This window comes from Prunus mume, linkage group LG7 (assembly GCF_029339155.1).
Source record: "Prunus mume cultivar Tortuosa linkage group LG7, ASM2933915v1, whole genome shotgun sequence".
In the NCBI taxonomy this organism is placed as follows: Eukaryota; Viridiplantae; Streptophyta; class Magnoliopsida; order Rosales; family Rosaceae; genus Prunus; species Prunus mume.
Window position 1 is genome coordinate 7,701,337 of NC_142704.1, and position 16,460 is coordinate 7,717,796.

Sequence of the window (16,460 nt, forward strand, 5' to 3'; positions counted from 1 at the left end):
GGAATATTCAAAAATCACTCATTTCTCTTCTCCTTTTTAACATCATCAGCTCCATCCTCGTTATCTCTTTACCTTTGTTCTGCTTCTCTTTTTTTGGTCTTCATGTAAATGGCTGGTAACAACGGCACAAAATAATTATAATAATAATGAAATACATATATTTATCCATGCTCAATATGAGGAAGAGAGAGTTTAATTAACAAACATAGAAACAAACATCATGATGAAATATGCGAATGCAATTTTATACGTTAGAAAGCAATTTCAGTGTTCATACTTTTCCGCGGCATCATTACAGAAAGCTCTGCACTGCCATCCAAATGTTCTTTTCAAGTCTACCAACACTCTTTTTTTTTTCCTCCTCCCATTGCCTTTCTCCTATATCAAGGTTTCAATAGTCAGTCAATCAATTCAACAAACCACAAAAAACAGAACATGATGACAACTTGCCACTTTCCCCACTCACTTTTTCACTCTTTATTTTGAAGGACCTCTTTTTTCAACTCAACACAGTTGTTTTCATCGCAATTTCAAATTTTTGTCACCCTCTGATTAATTTAGCACCTAAGTAACAAAATGTTGCCATACATTATATCTACCACTCTTCCTTCCCGCTTTTCCTCTACATTAACCGGTCCGACAAGCTTGGCAGCCTCCGGAAGAAGTTCAGGCTAGCCGGCGGCATGTGCTCTCGGAACATGGGGTGGCGCAGATAGTAAAATCCCAAGGCCACAGCAACCATTTTTGGTGGCACTGCATACAAAACCACAGTGATAGCTAGGCACACTCCGATGAACAGTTTTGTGGCTCTTGGGTCTCTCCAGCTCACCAAGGCTTGGGCCCGCTCCCCCTGTGTCGCAAAATCACCCAAAACTGTTTGGACCCGGGCTGCCAACATCCGTAACCGATCATACCGAACCCGGATGACATCGTGTGGCCTTGAGCTTGGGATTGTATCAAACTCCTCATCAAGTTCATCTGGATCAACCGTATCCGCTTGAGAGAGCCGGATATCCATCCCGGCTGGGATCTTGGGCCTGAACCGGTAATACCAAACACCAATTAAGAACACGTATAGAAACCCGGTTGGGACAATCAAATCCGGGTACCAAACAAGAACCAAATACAACACATGGACCAAAACCGTGGTAACCGGGTTTCTCCATCTTCTAATATCATCAGACCATTTTGCCAACCCGACCAACCATGCAAGCACAGCCACAATCCGAAACCAATTCGCTTTGCTTTTTCTCATGCTCCATGAATGCGAATCCGCATCCAACATGTACCGCACCACCTCGGACCCCAAAGGCGGCTCTGAGCGCGCGAGCCACGCTGACACCATGCGAGTGGCGGCACCGCGCAATGCCTCCTGTTGAGCCACCCCAAGGGGGCGGAGATAGTGCATTCTAGGAAGCAATGGTTGTCCGTAGACCGCGCACGTCTCGGGCAGCAACGACGGGCAGGCAAACCGAACAGCCAACTCGATTTCACCCATTTTCTTCAACCCAGTTCTCAACAGCACCAGCAGCGGGTATGAGTTCGTATACACCTTGTTGCTCTCCAGCGTAGATATACGTATTCGTATTTTGCCTATACGGCAGTCTGGTTTGTCCTCCCCGGGGCCAGCAAACATGCGCCAGTTGTCAAACACTCCTATGGTCAGGACGGTGCAGGGGTCATAGACCTGCCACGTGTACTGCTCGTTCCAGCGCGGGTCAAAGCTATCAGTGATGGTCCGAGTCCGGACCCACTTTTTCCCGTACTTGGCCACACAGTAAGCGTCCGTGGAGCCTTTCCCACCTGATTTGGCTTTCATGGGAAGCAAGCCGCGAGCGCCGAGAATCCCCAGCTCCAAAATGCCAACAGCCGGCTTCCACAGCTGCTTAGCTGTGGGCCGAAAGTCACTGCACACGTGCGCCGCTTCGTCCAGCACGTGATACCCTCCCTCCAAGCAAAGCCGTAGATGGATTCTGCCGCAGTATGGCTCGCTCCTGCGGCACTCCAGCCCGTTTCCTTGGCACTCCAGCCCGAACCACTTGGACGCCACGTAGCGCTCGTCGATTCGCTGCTCGATCGAGCTCACCGGAATTACGACGTGGCCGAGGAGCGCGGCGTCCTTATTGGTGCGGTCCTCGACGAGTAAGATCAACGAGTCCTCGAGAGGCTCCCCTGCGACGAAGATGAGGTCCTCGTTCCAGTGAAACGACGCGCTGTGATTGTTCATGGATCCGCGCCTGGTTCTAGCTGATTGTGGCCCCAGTTGAGCTTTGACTCGGATCTCGGGAGCCGTTAATGGAGGCAAATTCGATGGAATGTGAAGGTCCTGAGCTTCCATAATCGTCAATCTCAGATACCAGAGCTTCGGCGATTGGTAAACTTTGGAACGCGTGTGAGCCACGAATGGCGCGTCGGAGCTCCACGCTTCCGGGAAGGCATCGTCGGCTTGGGTCCCTATCCAAACAGAGAGCTGGATTTCCCCGGTGATTCGGCCGGAGTTCTGATCTCCGTCTAGAGAACACCATTGCGGAGCCAAGGGACTGTCCGGAGGGTCTCGAACCAGCACATCGGCGAGGTTGAAGCGAATGCCGCCTAAGAACTTGTCGCACGGAGAGTCGAGAACGACGATCTCCAGCTCCGAGCTCACTGAGTCAGGCCGGTTGTGTGCGAGCGCGAACACCTGGTTCCACTCGGGCGAGTCCGTCGGCTCGCCGGGCCTGTGAACCGCCGCCTTCGACCTCACCATGTGGGTCGATGTACGGACCCTCACGTAGGGGCTCTCGTTCGGAGCCAGGCCTCGAGCCTTGACTATTCTGATGAACAAATACTGCATCGGCTCGACGAGATCGCGGGGGTGGATTCTCTCCGTCTCCGGCCCCGCGAACTTGCCGGAAATCACTTTCGGCGAGAAGTCCCCGTTAGGCTTCCTTAGGATTCTCACTCTCTCAGTATTCATCACTCTGTGAGTCTCCATTTTTCTCACCTCCGGTTGAAACTGAGCCTCCGGCTGATGCTGATGATGATTCGACATATCGTGCACCGCCTGTTCAGAATGTACATGAACCATCGGCGGCGGCGACTCCTCGACGACCACAACCGGCGGCGAGTACGAGCTTTCGTGAATTCTGTTCGCAAGCGGAAATCCAGGGACCTCGAAGACCCTACCTTCCTCGACCACCACAACCCCCGGACGCGGAGATCTCGGCTTCTCCGGCGGCGGATCCTCCTGAGGCGGGGGAGGCGGCGATTCCTCAACCAACTCATCGTAGTAATAAATCCTCAGTCCAATCTCGCCTTTGATCCAGCTGAACACGCTTTTCTTCTCCAGCTGGAAATACACCAATCCCTCGTCGCCGCGCCTGGAAAACTGGGTGCCGTAGAGCTTGACCCTGCCGAGGAAGTGGTTTTTACGGGCGGTGCCACTGGAGTTGCCGAAACGCTTGTCGTTGAGGACCTCGATCTCGAGCTCCTCATACTCCATGTGGTCGGGGTCGGAGACGACGAACTCGAGGGGCTCGTTCCAGGTGGGGTTGAGGGACTTGTACTTGGTGGAGGTGCGCTTGCGCTGGCCGTCGAAGTCGGCGACAACGTAGGGGCTGGAGCTGCCCTGGCCATCCTTGGGCAGAAGGTCCCGCGCGTCGACGACTTCGACGATCAGCTTCCTGACTGTGCTCGGCGGCTGCGGTGGTTCTGAAGGTTGTGGCTGGGGCTGGGGCTGGGGTTGGGGTTGGGATTGGGATTGTGGCGGTGGCTGTTGTTGTGGCGGTGACTGTTGTTGGGGTGGAAGTTGGAACGAAACCGTCATGGTCTCATATTTCTGATGGGAGTGTGAGTGAGTTTTGGTTTTGGTTTTGGTTATGGTTACGGACAAAAACAGTTGGTAAATTGGGCGTTGATAGCGGGAGAGAGAATGAATGGGAATGGGAATGCGAAGGGGGATGTGCGGGTTTTGGGTTTTGCTTTTGAGCTGTGCGCTTTTTTGAATTTGTGCACTGCTTGCTTGCTGGTTTGCATTGCATCATATCATATCATATGCCTAATGCATGGCATGCTGCTTGATTACCATGCTAATCCTTTTGTTTTTATTTTTAAAATTCATTATTGATAATTTTTTTGTGTTTTTTTTTTTTGGTTAAAAGATTTTGTTGAGAAGGAAGAGATTAGATTCCATCCTCACTCCCGAAGGTTTTCGATTCACTTTTCGGCTTGTAAATTATAATTCACACATTCCTCTTTTCTTTTCCTTTATTATTTGCTTTTTCATAATTAATTTGTTTAAGAAGAGGCATGACAAATATTGTGATGGGTGGTAGCATTAGATGATGACAGAGGAAGAAGAGAATGAGAGATAAGTTGTACTGGATGGAAGAAGGCACATGATTCTTCCAGTGAGTGAGGCAAGTATGTATGTGTGTGTGTGTGTATGGCCCTCTCCTTTTTGTGAAAAGCAATCACATTTTGAATAAAGGTTTGTGTGACAAAGCATATCATCCCCCTTTTTATTTTCATATTGGGTTCTCTTCTATATATTCTCCTCTCCTCTATCTCTTTATGTCCCCTTGTCAAACTAAATCATCAAAATATTCCGAGTCCAACATACACATATTATCCTTTTTTCTACCACCATATGGGCAACTCAACTGTGTTCAGAAAAGCACCTGAACTAGTAAAAGTGATTTTTTTTTTCCAGATATAATTGTGGATTTAAGTTGCTTTAATTTCTTTCAGATATACAGGAGGAGAAAGACCTTCATGAAACGGGGATATGATTATTTTGTTATTTCCGGCCAATAACGTTACGATATGCATAATAACACTTCCACATAATATAGCATTATTGGCCGGATATAACAAAACAGTACAGCTATCCCCGTTGCAACTAACTTTTTCTCATCTAGGAGTGGATATTGGGTCGCAACTTTTTGGCAATTGGCACGCATCTCAAAGAAGCTTCTCCAAGCCGCATCAGATGGAGAAAGTGATGTTGTGGTGGTGTGGCTTTTTTTCCAATTGCTGGGTTGCTCTCTGCTTTTGTTTGCTCAGCGAATCTGATCCTGCTTCCCTACATATACATATATGCATATATAATAAAGTCATTTTTGAATTGATGCCCTTCTGTTTTGAGCATATTTTGGCTCTCTGCTCATGATCTGTGGATGAGATTGGTAGATTGATGCTCAAGCCTCAGAATATTACCAAACATACAAACATGCCCTTACCCAAAGAGGCTGCTGCTTTTAACTTCTTCAACTTTAATACGACTCTTTAACATGTCCACAAAATATAGACTCTATATCAAAGGTTAATACATACAATTTTGTAATAGAATTCTCCATGCCATTAGCATCTGATCATATGCAGTCGATCATGTTTAATTTTTCAGACATTTTCATTTGCATTAATAATAATATGTACACATTAGCTTAAGTAAACATAATATCCATGGCTAGCCAGCCTTAATTCATACTTAATTCTCATTCTCCTCCTCCTGATTGGAACGTCTGATGAGAAACTAGCATCCCTAAAGAAAATGCTACAAGGGCGGCGGTCGCCGCGGTTAAAACCATCCTTTTCTTTTTGCTCAACATCTCCATTGCCATCCTTAAAACCCCATCTTCATGCTCATCACATTTCCTTATATTTTCTAGAGAGAACAATACATGGCCATTTCCTAATAATATGTTTGAGTAGTGTCCATCATTTTCGGGTCTTAATAGTAAGCCTGGGACATTTGTATACTCTCTATCATTTTCTGTTGCTCCTACCTTTGGTATAATGATGTACAGCGTCTCACCCTCCAATTTTGCTGTGATCATATTGGCATCTGAGTTTGGTGGAATGGTAAATTTCTCCTCAAAATACTCAAATCCATTCTTAATCTCCACAAAATACATTTCGTCCTCAGAAGACTGATCATCAGATTCACTCTCCTCCTCATCAAAAGACTCAAGTTCCTCCTCCTCCTCAGAGGACCCAGATTCTTTCTCTTTATTCACTTGCCTTTCTCCGCTGATTGTTACATGGCCAGCTGAGTCATTGACCTCAACCTTCACCTCCCCCTTTTTGAAATCTAAGAGACAGTTGTATAATTATAATTTATAAGATAAACAAATCTCATTAATAATATAATGCATCTGGTTATATTATTAATTAGTTCCTACGTAGATCATCATATGATTGTAATACCACGTGACGTAGAAAAAATCATGCATATATGCTTTGTGTTTTTTCTTTTGAGGAAATGAAACAACAATAAAGTATTGGAAAAATAGACATGCTATAGTAGATAGTAGATATGAAGTACTTGGAAGTTGAAGGAGGAGATAATGGCCTTTGGAGTCCTCCATCCACTCGGAGAAAGGTACAACCTTTCGACGAAGGCCTAGTGTTGACGTCGACGACGACGACCTCTCTCCCATCCCTCTTGTGGATCCTCTAACATCTGCCATCAACAATCCACGCTAATACAAACTGATGAAACCTTAATTGTAATAACAAAATTGACCCACTGAAAATATGATTATGTATTAATTGTGTGATCCAATTTGTGGTGAACCCATTGATTGATTGTATATATAGGCGTAGCTAGACATAATCGATTTAGGAAGCTGCATGCAGGGTAAATCTTAATTTCCCCTGCATGCCAAGTTTGGGGTTGCTTGCTGGCTTATTTGTGTTTTCATGGTGGAAAAAGGACAATATTATTCCTTGCCTTCCTTGTGCCTAAACTCCCAATTAATTATTAATAAACTATACCTCTCTTTCTATCAAGGCCTATAATTAATATAACATTAACATACCAATTAACTAGATGGAGCCCACACAGTATATGTGTGCGATGAGTTAAGAATGGTGATTATGTGAAACTAGATTTTTCCTCTAATTATTTCACCATATTTCTTGCTAACACGCGTGCACACACACATATATATCCCTTCTATTGAGATCTCTCAAATAATATTTGAGAGACATCATTTAGGGTACCTTATGATTGTATTTTTAATAGTCCAAACCATCTATTTTTTAGGTCTTCATTCAGATATCATCCTTGTAAAAAATTAGACAAATCAAAAACCGTTTAGACATATAATTTTGTCATACAAAATCAATGAACAAGTACTTCTAGAAAGTACTAAAATTTCAATAATTTAATTGAGTAGTCAAATGATATAGGGACACCCTTTAGGGTCCCAACAAATTTTTTTTTTCAACGATCCAAACAACTATTTTTAAAATCTACATTATAGATCATCTTTGCAAAAAATTAAACAAATCAGAAACCGTTTCGACATCCAATTGTGTCAAACAAAATCAATGAATATGGTGCTTCAAGAAAGTACTAAAATTTCAATAACTCAATTAAATGGTCAAATGATATTGGATTCAAGTGATTTTTTGTAGAGATGATCTTTGAATGATTATCTTACAAATAGATGCTTTGGATTAGTAAAATACAATGCGGAGTAGGCATTATAAGGGTGTTCTTCAAATAAACTTATTTAAGGATCTCTTAACGGAAGCTCTCTGTATATATATATATATATATATATATATTGCTTTTTGAGTAGAGTTTTAGGTATAGATGTTATGAATGATTTAAACAGGGTTAGAAATTAGTTTAAGAGGAGAAGGTTACAAGGATACATCTCATTCATTGAAATGTTTTTATTTATAAACAACAGATGACAGAGAATTAAAGTAAAACAAGTGTAACTTAAGAGTTAATTAATGTACACAGGTACATATTAATTAATTAAAGAGCTAGTATATAATCTTAATTCTCATTGCCCTGCCCATTGGAAAGTCTGACGAGAAACTAGCACCCCTAGTGAAAATGCCACCACAGCTGTTATAACAATCCCTTTATTTTTACTCAACATCTCCATTGCAGTCTTCAAAATCCCATCTTCATGCTCCTCCCATTTCCTTATATTCTCCAGAGAAAAGAATATGCGGTCAATTATTTCCTGATAATTTTTTTGAGGCTCCATCATCTTTGTTCGAGTGCTGTCCATCATTTTTCGGTCTTGTTAAGTGTATGTTTTCTGCTGCAGCGCCTTCCACATTTTTGTTCTCTGGCTTAGCTGGTTCTGTGGCAGCGGTTTCTTCGACATTTTGGTTTTCTATTATTTCAGGTTCCGCTTCTTTCTTTTCTTCTACAACTGCTGCTACCTTGGGCACAGTGACATAGAGAATCCCAGCGTCAAATTTTCCGGTGATCTTATCGACATCTGAGTTTGGAGGGATGCTGAAGTTCTGCTCAAAATACTCAGATTTCTTCTTATTGACTTGCCTTTGTCCGCTGACTGTTATATAGCCAGCTGAGACATTCACCACAAGCTTCACCTCCTCCTTCTTAAAATCTAAGACACAATTTTATAAATAACTAAACATAATAACGAAAGAATCAATATCTCTATCTATCTGTGTGACTATAACACCACGTGACTAAGTTCATATGAAATTTCTGTGCGTGTAAAAAAGAGCATGCACATGCATTATGTTTTTCTTAAGGAAATGGAACATTATAGGGAATAGAGAAAGAAAATTAATATTAGATGCTCATCTCATTAAGTTACCTGGAAGATCAACAAGAAGATAATGGCCATTGGAGTCCTCTGTCCAACCTGAGGAAGGCAAAATCTTTTCGTGCAAGCGTGTCGATGATGACGATCTCTCTCCCATCCCTCTTGTTGATGATCCTCTGACTTGTGCCATCAGTTAATTATCAACTAATAAAACAAACTGAACCTTATAATAACAAATTTAAGCGCTTGTTTTGCCTGCTAATTAATTACAATAAAATGATAGAATGCTTTGTGGTGAATGGTTGGAGATATATAGATGCAAAAGCTCTGATTGATTATATATATATAGGAGTAGCAATGGCTTGGTGCAGGGTTATGTAGTCAAATAACAAACAGGTTTCCTAGTGGGAAAACGATATATGCATTCTGGATCATCTTATTCCAAACTTAATTTGCCTGCATATGCAAAATGTTGTTGTGGTTGGATTGGACTGCATGTCAAGGACACTATTCCTTGCTTTCCTTGTGTCCAAACTAACCTCTCTTTCTGTCTTTGCGGGGGCGGTCTCTATAATTTTATTAGAATTACGGCCTATATTATATTCATATATATATATGCTTAATTGCATGGTATGAATATATATATATATATATATATATATATATATGTTATGCCTAAAGCCGCAGGTAATCACATTTTAATTTTCAATCAAATTACTTGTACCATGTTAATTGACAACATTATCGACCGCATTAGTAAGTATGAAATAATGTAATCAACGATGTGATTAGTAAGTATGAAATAACATATATCAATCACACATGTTACATTACTTTTAAAGTAGTTTTTTTTTTTAATATGGAATATTTAGGAATGATTTTATCCTTTTAGAGATCACTTTTTTTGGATGTTGACTAATGGTAAGAATCAAGAGGAATGGTCAAGAGAGATTGTAGAAATTAATAAGAGAAGGGAAAAGGAAAATCTCAGAACTAAAGCTAATCCAATAAAGAAAATCCAAAGTGAGCAAAGAAGGCAAATAGGAATTTCGACCGTTGAAGGGGAAAGGGGCTCCCCTCTCTTCCCTCCCAACGTCCCATTCTCATCTATTTGCTTCATTTAGATTTCTTCGTTGTGCATATATAACCAAACTCCCCCATTGCAGTTCTAAATCTTTTAATTAATTCCCTAAATAAAAAAAATTAAAAAAAATCAATTAACCATGGAAACTGCCCTGCCCTGCCCTGCAAATTAATGCCATTACTTAAACCCAAGCAGTCTGGTAGGTCCAGTTTCACACCCATACATAGGGCTCAACCTTCGCTACATTAGACATCAGTATAAGAAAAATAAACCCAACAAAACAAAAAAGCAAGAAAACAAGGAAAGGTGAAGAAAAAAAAATTTGAGAGGAAGGCAATGGAAGCTGAGATGCTAAATGTTGTGATTTTATGTGTTTTTGTAACTGCAATAACAATCCCAACAACAGTGAGGGCAAACATTGCGGATTTTGACGAGCATTGGCAGCAGAGAGCCGCAGAAGCCAAGAAGGCCGCCCATGAAGCCTACCATGATGATCCTATAGCAGTCACCGAGCATTTCAACAAGCAAGTCCTTGAGTAAGTTCCTTGTCACACAAGAAACCAGACATTTAAACACATTTTGATTTCTTGAACATTGATTTTTTTGTTTTGTTTTGGGTTTTGAAAATGTTGATCATCATTTACAAGCTTTTATTTAATGCAAGCAGCACCTTCGATTATGCAAACAACACAAGAAGGAACTTGAACCAGAAGTACAAGGGTCCATGCATGGCTACAAACCCAATCGATCGTTGTTGGCGATGCGATCCCAACTGGGAAAAAAATCGCAAGAGGCTAGCCGATTGTGCCCTTGGCTTTGGGCGCAAGGCAACTGGAGGGAAACTTGGACCAATATATGTGGTCACAGATAACACCGACGCTGACCTAGTGAACCCGAAACCCGGGACACTCCGCCACGCTGTGATTCAAAATGGGCCACTTTGGATCATATTTGCTCGGGACATGAGGATAAAGCTGACTGAAGAGCTTCTGGTGGCCAGTGACAAGACCATTGATGCACGAGGTGCTAACGTGCACATCCTCGATGGCGCCCAAATTTCATTGCAGTTTGTGAAGAATGTGATCATCACCAACCTCCACATCCATAACAACAAGCCTGGAAATGGCGGCCTGATTAGGGACTCTATCAATCACTTTGGACAGCGCACCCGTAGCGACGGAGATGGAATATCCATGTATGGAGCCACAAACGTTTGGATAGACCATGTCTCTTTGTCAAATTGCGCAGATGGGCTCATTGATGCCATCCAAGGCTCTACGGCCATCACCATATCCAACTGTCACCTCACCAATCATAATGATGTAAAAATCCATTTGTTACTGCATTTTACAAAACTAACCCCATTTGTGAAATCATGCGTGCTACTGATTATATATATTGTGCAGGTGATGTTGTTTGGTTCAAGTGATAGCAACTCTCAGGATCAAGTGATGCAGATAACTCTGGCTTTCAACCATTTCGGGAAGGGGTTGGTTCAGCGGATGCCAAGGTGCCGGTGGGGATTTTTCCATGTCGTCAACAACGACTATACCCATTGGCTTATGTATGCCATTGGTGGCAGCCAACACCCTACCATAATTAGCCAGGGCAACCGGTTCATTGCTCCGTCGAACCAAGCGACTAAAGAGGTACATGTACTAGTGTTAGCACAAGCACAAACTGGTCTCTACACCAAATTTGTTTTATCTCTAATCACATATCAAAAAATCAAGTCGCGGGACTCGTTCCTTGAACTAATTTTGAATGCTGTTCTTGTTGTTATGTAGGTGACTCATAGGAACAATGCACAAGAGGGCGAGTGGAGATCATGGAATTGGAGATCAGAGAATGATCTTATGATGAACGGAGCATTCTTTGTTCAATCCGGAAGCCCCATTAGGAATCTCCCAAAGGCAGATATGATCCAGGCAAAACCTGGGTCATTTGTGACCAGGCTCACGCGCTTTGCCGGTCCTCTTAAATGCATTAAAAATAAGCCATGTTAATGTGTATGTGGGAATAAACAAAAAATGAAAATTGTATATAAATGTATGAAGCTCAAACTGAACCCTGTTCAGAAATAACAGAGGTTGTAGCAGTAGACAGTGAAGAGTAACACTGTCTTCTTATTGCTTTTGTAGTTTCAATTATAAGGGGATCTGACAGTTTGGGGAAGAAGGGAAAAATAAAGGCTTAGAATTGGGAGAAACAATGCAATTGATATAATTTCTGATTTCATCGGTTGATTTAATTTGTTCTTTCTAGTCAAGATATGTACTTTGGTATGTTCTGCAATTCGACCTTCTCATTCATGGTGAAGAAATGGTTTGAACTTATGAATGGTGTGGCAGCAACATGTTCTTAGGATTTACTCACGCTATTGTTACGATTCGTGCTTTCGTGGCTTTTATTTACACCAAGCCTACTTTTTGGTTTCAAGTCATCATCATGCCAAGCCAATTTCTGAGCAAAAGAAATATGATTTAATGGAAAAGCATATTGTTGTCCCAGTCAGAGCAGATGAACATTCTAGGCATGTCCAACTCATTGGTATTTGCTTTTCAAATTTATTTTTACATATCAAATCTCTTTTATGTTGTCATTGGGAAAATCATCCCAAGAAACAATCAAGAAAGAATAATAGTCATCAAAGAATTCTGGCTACCAACTTCAGAACCACGACCTTTTCACTTGATAGTCCTTGCAACATCAGCTTTTAATCTCTAAAGGGACTTCAAGTTTAAGCAACTTGGTGAACTACATCATTGATCAAAACATATAAAAGTTTATTGAAACACCTATTCTCATGCAGAATGATTAGTTTTACAGAATGCAACTTGAGTCTAAACACACACCTGAGAAATCTTGAGTTCCAGTTCATCCCATTCTAATGATGCATTACTTCCTTCCACAACCCCTGTTCCAGCAAAAATCATTGCGCCAAGACCCTAGAATCGAAAAGGGTCAGCTCTACGAATTCTGCATGCTAATGAAGACATGCCTATTGTGTATGATACTTTCAGTCTAATACGCATGATATATAAAAATTTCTGACAAAAACTCCATTTTTATAAAAGTGTAGCAGACAAAAGAATTTACTTGGCGTACCTTTTCCACCAATGCTGATCTAATGCCAACGGCAAACTCACTCTCTCCTCCTCCAAACCAACCAACTGGCCCAGCATACATCCCTCGGTCAAATACTTCTGCACAAAGTTTATGAATATAAAGAATCTGAGTCTTCAAGAAAAAGTTCTCCCTCGACCAAACCAGCTAGATGAATTGAGTGTATAAAGCCAAAGACAGAGAAATAGTAGAATGCTTTTTATTGATATATGATGCACCTGTTTCTGCAATTAAAACCCGTGCCTCCTCTGTTGGAAATCCACAAACTGCTGGACTTGGATGAAGAGATGACAATATGTCAAACTGAAATGGAAGCAGATAGCTAGTTAAACTTCAAATTCAACGAGTATCCGAAATCAAGCATATTGTCGAGAAATTTAACAATGTATATTGGACACTGAAGAAAACTCTGATCAGCTCAGGAGAATAAACTAGTGGGGTGCAGAACATGCAGATTTAATCTAACTACAAAAATCCAGATTATATGAGCTTGAAAGGAAACTTTATGATTTGATGCAGAAAAATGCAATATATTTACCTCATCCTCTTCACTTCTTAACCTGCCAGCCAATTTGGCATATAAATGTTGGACTCTAGGGAGCTTACGGATTGCTTTCTTTGGTTCAACTAGGACACTGTTACATACATTCTGCAAAACAAGAATGGTATATGTCCTTGTTGAGTCTAAACCAGTTTCATGTTAATTCCAGACAATAAATTTCAACATTTGCACCAATTTATTTCCCATTAAACAAAATTATCAATAATTTTCAGACATAAAAGCACCAAAAAATAAACTTGCCTCTAGTTTTCTTCTTATGCTTTCTCGTACAATAGTAAACTCGAGGTGGTCCTTGGGACTGCAAAATGAATGTTATTGGATAGTTGTGTGACTCCTAGCAGCACAGTGAAGTAGAATAACATCATAACAATGATTTTTAAAAAATTGAGTTAAACCTGGAAAGTAATTCAAGTTCTATTTGAAGATCTTCAGGCATCGATTCACCTCTGGCTCTGGTTCCAGCCAGAGCTTCACTAGTAATGCCAAGCCATTTTCTGTGAAATAGTTGCTCTGGCTATTCACAAAAATAATCGAAATAAAAAATAAAACAATTGTCAAGGTGATCATAGAAGATAATATATTTTGTGATGAATGGAAGTTATACTTTTCAACACAATTACCGTGTTTCCAATGAATGCTGGTGCATTAGGTGGCTGAAGACAGAACTGATAAGCATTTTCACCTTCAACCTGAAGAAGTTTAGCTCAGATGTAGTAGTCATAACTTGTTATACAGAGAAAATCCAACAGGAATAGCTTGAAGAAAGAAAAAAAAACACCTGTAAGCAAGCTAACCATGCTACGGGATCAATATCAGTTGGTGTTATTACTGTGCTGCTACGTGCGAGTACCACCTGAATTCCCAAAAGAAGATGATTCATTAACAAGAGAAGTAGAAAGAGGAAGATGAAAAGGAGGTGCATCTCAATACTGAAACCAAGCTTGGCACACGGAAAATAAATCATTAAATAGTACCTTAATAAGGGCTGAGTTGCTTCTTATTTTCTGCAAAGCTCTATTAACAGCAAGATTCCAGTATGTCTTACTCGGGATGTGATTATTGCTTAACATTGGTGTCCAAGGAGCTTGTCTTCGTTGCTTCAAAATGACAGAAGATATCTGCATCATCAAGAATTGATGTAAACATAAAACATGAATATCTTCAACAAATACTAAACAAGCAAATTTAACTCAATCCTAATATTTGAACCTGGCTCAGTGTAGCTTTAAGTGCATCAATTGCATGTCCCAAATTCCATGAGAGGGCATTGTCCCAGGCAACAGTTGCTGCCAGCATTGAACCTTCTTCAAGCTCATCAAACTCAACCTGTCATTTGGTATCTAGCAGCAGATTGTATAAATACTTAAGAGAATTCAAACATGATTTATGGCTCGAACTACTGCACAAAAGCAAATAATTGTTCTACCTGAGGGACCATAAAATAAAAGTAACCAAATGCCTCCCATTCAGATGATATGTTGGCTCTTGCATCAAAACGGATTGCCCCGTAAGTGCGAATAAGTGGACATTGTGTAGAGAGGAATCTTCAATCAAGAGATGACAAAATTAGACTTCAGTTTGTAAATTGGATTTCGAAAGAAAGAACAGTAGTTTTTACAAAATTAAGATATACATATGTTAAATGGAATCACACTGAACTTGTTCCAATATTGAATATTGTTTGTTCTTTTACCTCTTTAAGGACTTCCAATGCCTATATGAGAAAGGATGCAGATCCTGAAAGAAAACTGCAGACCCCACACCAGCAACGCTGACCAAGTTGTGTTTCAATTGAATCTGGTCATTCCCATTGGTGCAATCAATGGAAAGATCAGAAGAATTACCGATTTGGCCCCTACCGGAGAAATAGCAGCGGGGAAGGAATTGGTGTTGCGCATATAGCCAATCAATGGCTTCAATTTGCTGCTGGATTGGCACCTTCAAATACAAGGCTGGTTATATTAGCACTATACATAAGCAAGTAGTCTCTCCACCACTGTTGACTTGTTCTGCCTATACATTGAGAAATGCTAAGGCCTCTCGCCTGGCATTTGTAGCTGGAATCCAGAACTTCTTTATCGTTCCTCTTTTAACAAGTTTACTTATCGTTTTATTAATTTCAGAGTTCCATGTATCTTAACGATCAGAGCAAACTTCTCTTCTTATAATTTGGGCATGCATGTGTGCGTGTGCTTCTTTTAAAAATTAAAATATAAAAACAAAAGATACCAAGGCAAAATTAGTAAGTCAATTTTCATGTCATGTGCTACAGAAGACAGGATAAGGTATGTAAAGCACATGCTGATGAATGCCACCCATCCACGTGGCACAACCCCATTGCTCTAAACATGAAAACTTTTTTGGCCTACTAGGCAATAACAGATAAGAAAAGATGGCACTGAACAGAAACAAGTAGAAGAATTGAGTTTGGACGGCATTGAGCATTTAACATGGCTTACCTGGAGACGTATAATTCCGGAGGTAGAAGAAGGTGGGTTTGCTTTCAATTCAGAAATGGCGGAGTTGAGCCTGTCTAGAGCCAAGGAAGGCGATGGAATTGCTGGAAATGAACGCGTTTCAATGGTACCTAAAGGGAGGTGAGGGTCTCCTTGGCAGCCATTCATGGAAAGCGAACACAAATGAGACCTCTGTTTGCAGGAAGAGGAGGAGGAGGAGGAGGACTTGTTATTTATGCCAAAAACTTAAAGCAGATAGTTTGCAAAAGGCATAATATTACAGCAAGTTAAGTGGGTTTACATGGTGGTGAGAGAAATTAATGGTTTGCCTGCTGGAAATTGTTATGCTGCATTTGGCTGCTTCTGGGTCCATGAAACATGCAAGGCAACGGCTTGCAGCAGCAGCGGCCATGAGATAGCGAAGAGAGAGCTTTGGTCTCAGCTACCAATAGTTGATGGAAGCTATGGCTTATTGCTCTGCTTTATAGTGATTTTTTTTTGACAACACATGCGGAGACAGAGACTTGGTGGGTAAGGTGACACGTGTGACAGCATGTTCGTAATCCAGTCTCAGGACCCAAAAAGGTTGGTGTCTTTAAACATACCCAAACAAAAAAGTTAGTGTCTATTTTTATTAAAAGTCCCTTCGTAATAAAGGAATGTAATGATTTCCCACTTCAATTTTATCCACTTACACTTTTTAT

General features: G+C 41.1%; 4 protein-coding genes and 1 pseudogene across 7 annotated transcripts; 1 reads left to right on the forward strand and 4 right to left on the reverse strand.

The window, feature by feature from the left end:
* Positions 1–383: 383 nt before the first annotated feature.
* Positions 384–4,000, reverse strand: QKY (C2 calcium/lipid-binding plant phosphoribosyltransferase family protein). Its single transcript, XM_008241615.3, has one exon. It carries the CDS (start codon positions 3,803–3,805, stop codon positions 623–625), a length of 3,183 nt encoding a protein of 1,060 aa, XP_008239837.2. The 5' UTR covers positions 3,806–4,000; the 3' UTR covers positions 384–622.
* A 1,365-nt stretch (positions 4,001–5,365) lies between these two features.
* Positions 5,366–6,551, reverse strand: LOC103338415 (18.1 kDa class I heat shock protein-like). Its single transcript, XM_008241614.2, has 2 exons — positions 6,305–6,551; positions 5,366–6,070 (listed from the first exon to the last, which is right to left on the reverse strand). Exons 1-2 carry the CDS (start codon positions 6,447–6,449, stop codon positions 5,475–5,477), a joined length of 741 nt encoding a protein of 246 aa, XP_008239836.2. The 5' UTR covers positions 6,450–6,551; the 3' UTR covers positions 5,366–5,474.
* Positions 6,552–7,632: 1,081 nt separating this feature from the next.
* Positions 7,633–8,854, reverse strand: LOC103338414 (uncharacterized; annotated as a pseudogene). Its single transcript, XR_016122042.1, has 2 exons — positions 8,580–8,854; positions 7,633–8,363 (listed from the first exon to the last, which is right to left on the reverse strand). The product of XR_016122042.1 is annotated as an uncharacterized LOC103338414 (transcript).
* Positions 8,855–9,697: 843 nt separating this feature from the next.
* LOC103338413 (pectate lyase-like) lies at positions 9,698–11,948 on the forward strand. 2 transcript variants are annotated; one of them, XM_008241612.3, is made up of 4 exons: positions 9,698–10,148; positions 10,280–10,934; positions 11,019–11,261; positions 11,400–11,948. In XM_008241612.3, exons 1-4 carry the CDS (start codon positions 9,949–9,951, stop codon positions 11,616–11,618), a joined length of 1,317 nt encoding a protein of 438 aa, XP_008239834.2. In that variant the 5' UTR covers positions 9,698–9,948; the 3' UTR covers positions 11,619–11,948. The 2 variants fall into 2 exon arrangements, with proteins under 2 accessions (XP_008239834.2, XP_088897664.1); XM_089041538.1 differs by having other exon boundaries at positions 9,952–10,148; positions 10,280–11,261; positions 11,400–11,623.
* LOC103338412 (isochorismate synthase 2, chloroplastic-like) lies at positions 11,451–16,230 on the reverse strand. 2 transcript variants are annotated; one of them, XM_089041537.1, is made up of 15 exons: positions 16,058–16,230; positions 15,760–15,948; positions 14,994–15,238; positions 14,727–14,844; positions 14,510–14,626; positions 14,275–14,418; positions 14,079–14,153; positions 13,921–13,989; positions 13,696–13,814; positions 13,541–13,598; positions 13,277–13,387; positions 12,957–13,041; positions 12,721–12,818; positions 12,468–12,560; positions 11,451–11,588 (listed from the first exon to the last, which is right to left on the reverse strand). In XM_089041537.1, the coding sequence occupies exons 1-15, from the start codon at positions 16,166–16,168 to the stop codon at positions 11,553–11,555; spliced, it is 1,668 nt and encodes a 555-aa protein (XP_088897663.1). In that variant the 5' UTR covers positions 16,169–16,230; the 3' UTR covers positions 11,451–11,552. The 2 variants fall into 2 exon arrangements, with proteins under 2 accessions (XP_088897663.1, XP_008239833.2); XM_008241611.2 differs by lacking the exon at positions 11,451–11,588 and adding an exon at positions 12,149–12,369 and having other exon boundaries at positions 16,058–16,225.
* Positions 16,231–16,460: the final 230 nt, after the last annotated feature.

Coding starts and splice junctions, on each gene's coding strand:
- LOC103338415 (XM_008241614.2), bottom strand. CDS start 6,449: ATGGCAGATGTTAGAGGATCCACAAGAGGGATGGGAGAGAGGTCGTCG. Junction 6,071..6,304: donor TCTCCTCCTTCAACTTCCAA/GTACTTCATATC, acceptor ACTGTCTCTTAG/ATTTCAAAAAGGGGGAGGTG.
- QKY (XM_008241615.3), bottom strand. CDS start 3,805: ATGACGGTTTCGTTCCAACTTCCACCCCAACAACAGTCACCGCCACAA.
- LOC103338413 (XM_089041538.1), top strand. CDS start 9,961: ATGCTAAATGTTGTGATTTTATGTGTTTTTGTAACTGCAATAACAATC. Junction 10,149..10,279: donor TTCAACAAGCAAGTCCTTGA/GTAAGTTCCTTG, acceptor TAATGCAAGCAG/CACCTTCGATTATGCAAACA. Junction 11,262..11,399: donor CGAACCAAGCGACTAAAGAG/GTACATGTACTA, acceptor GTTGTTATGTAG/GTGACTCATAGGAACAATGC.
- LOC103338412 (XM_008241611.2), bottom strand. CDS start 16,168: ATGGCCGCTGCTGCTGCAAGCCGTTGCCTTGCATGTTTCATGGACCCA. Junction 13,042..13,276: donor TAAGAAGTGAAGAGGATGAG/GTAAATATATTG, acceptor CTTCCATTTCAG/TTTGACATATTGTCATCTCT. Junction 12,370..12,467: donor TGGAACTCAAGATTTCTCAG/GTGTGTGTTTAG, acceptor TCAATGATGTAG/TTCACCAAGTTGCTTAAACT.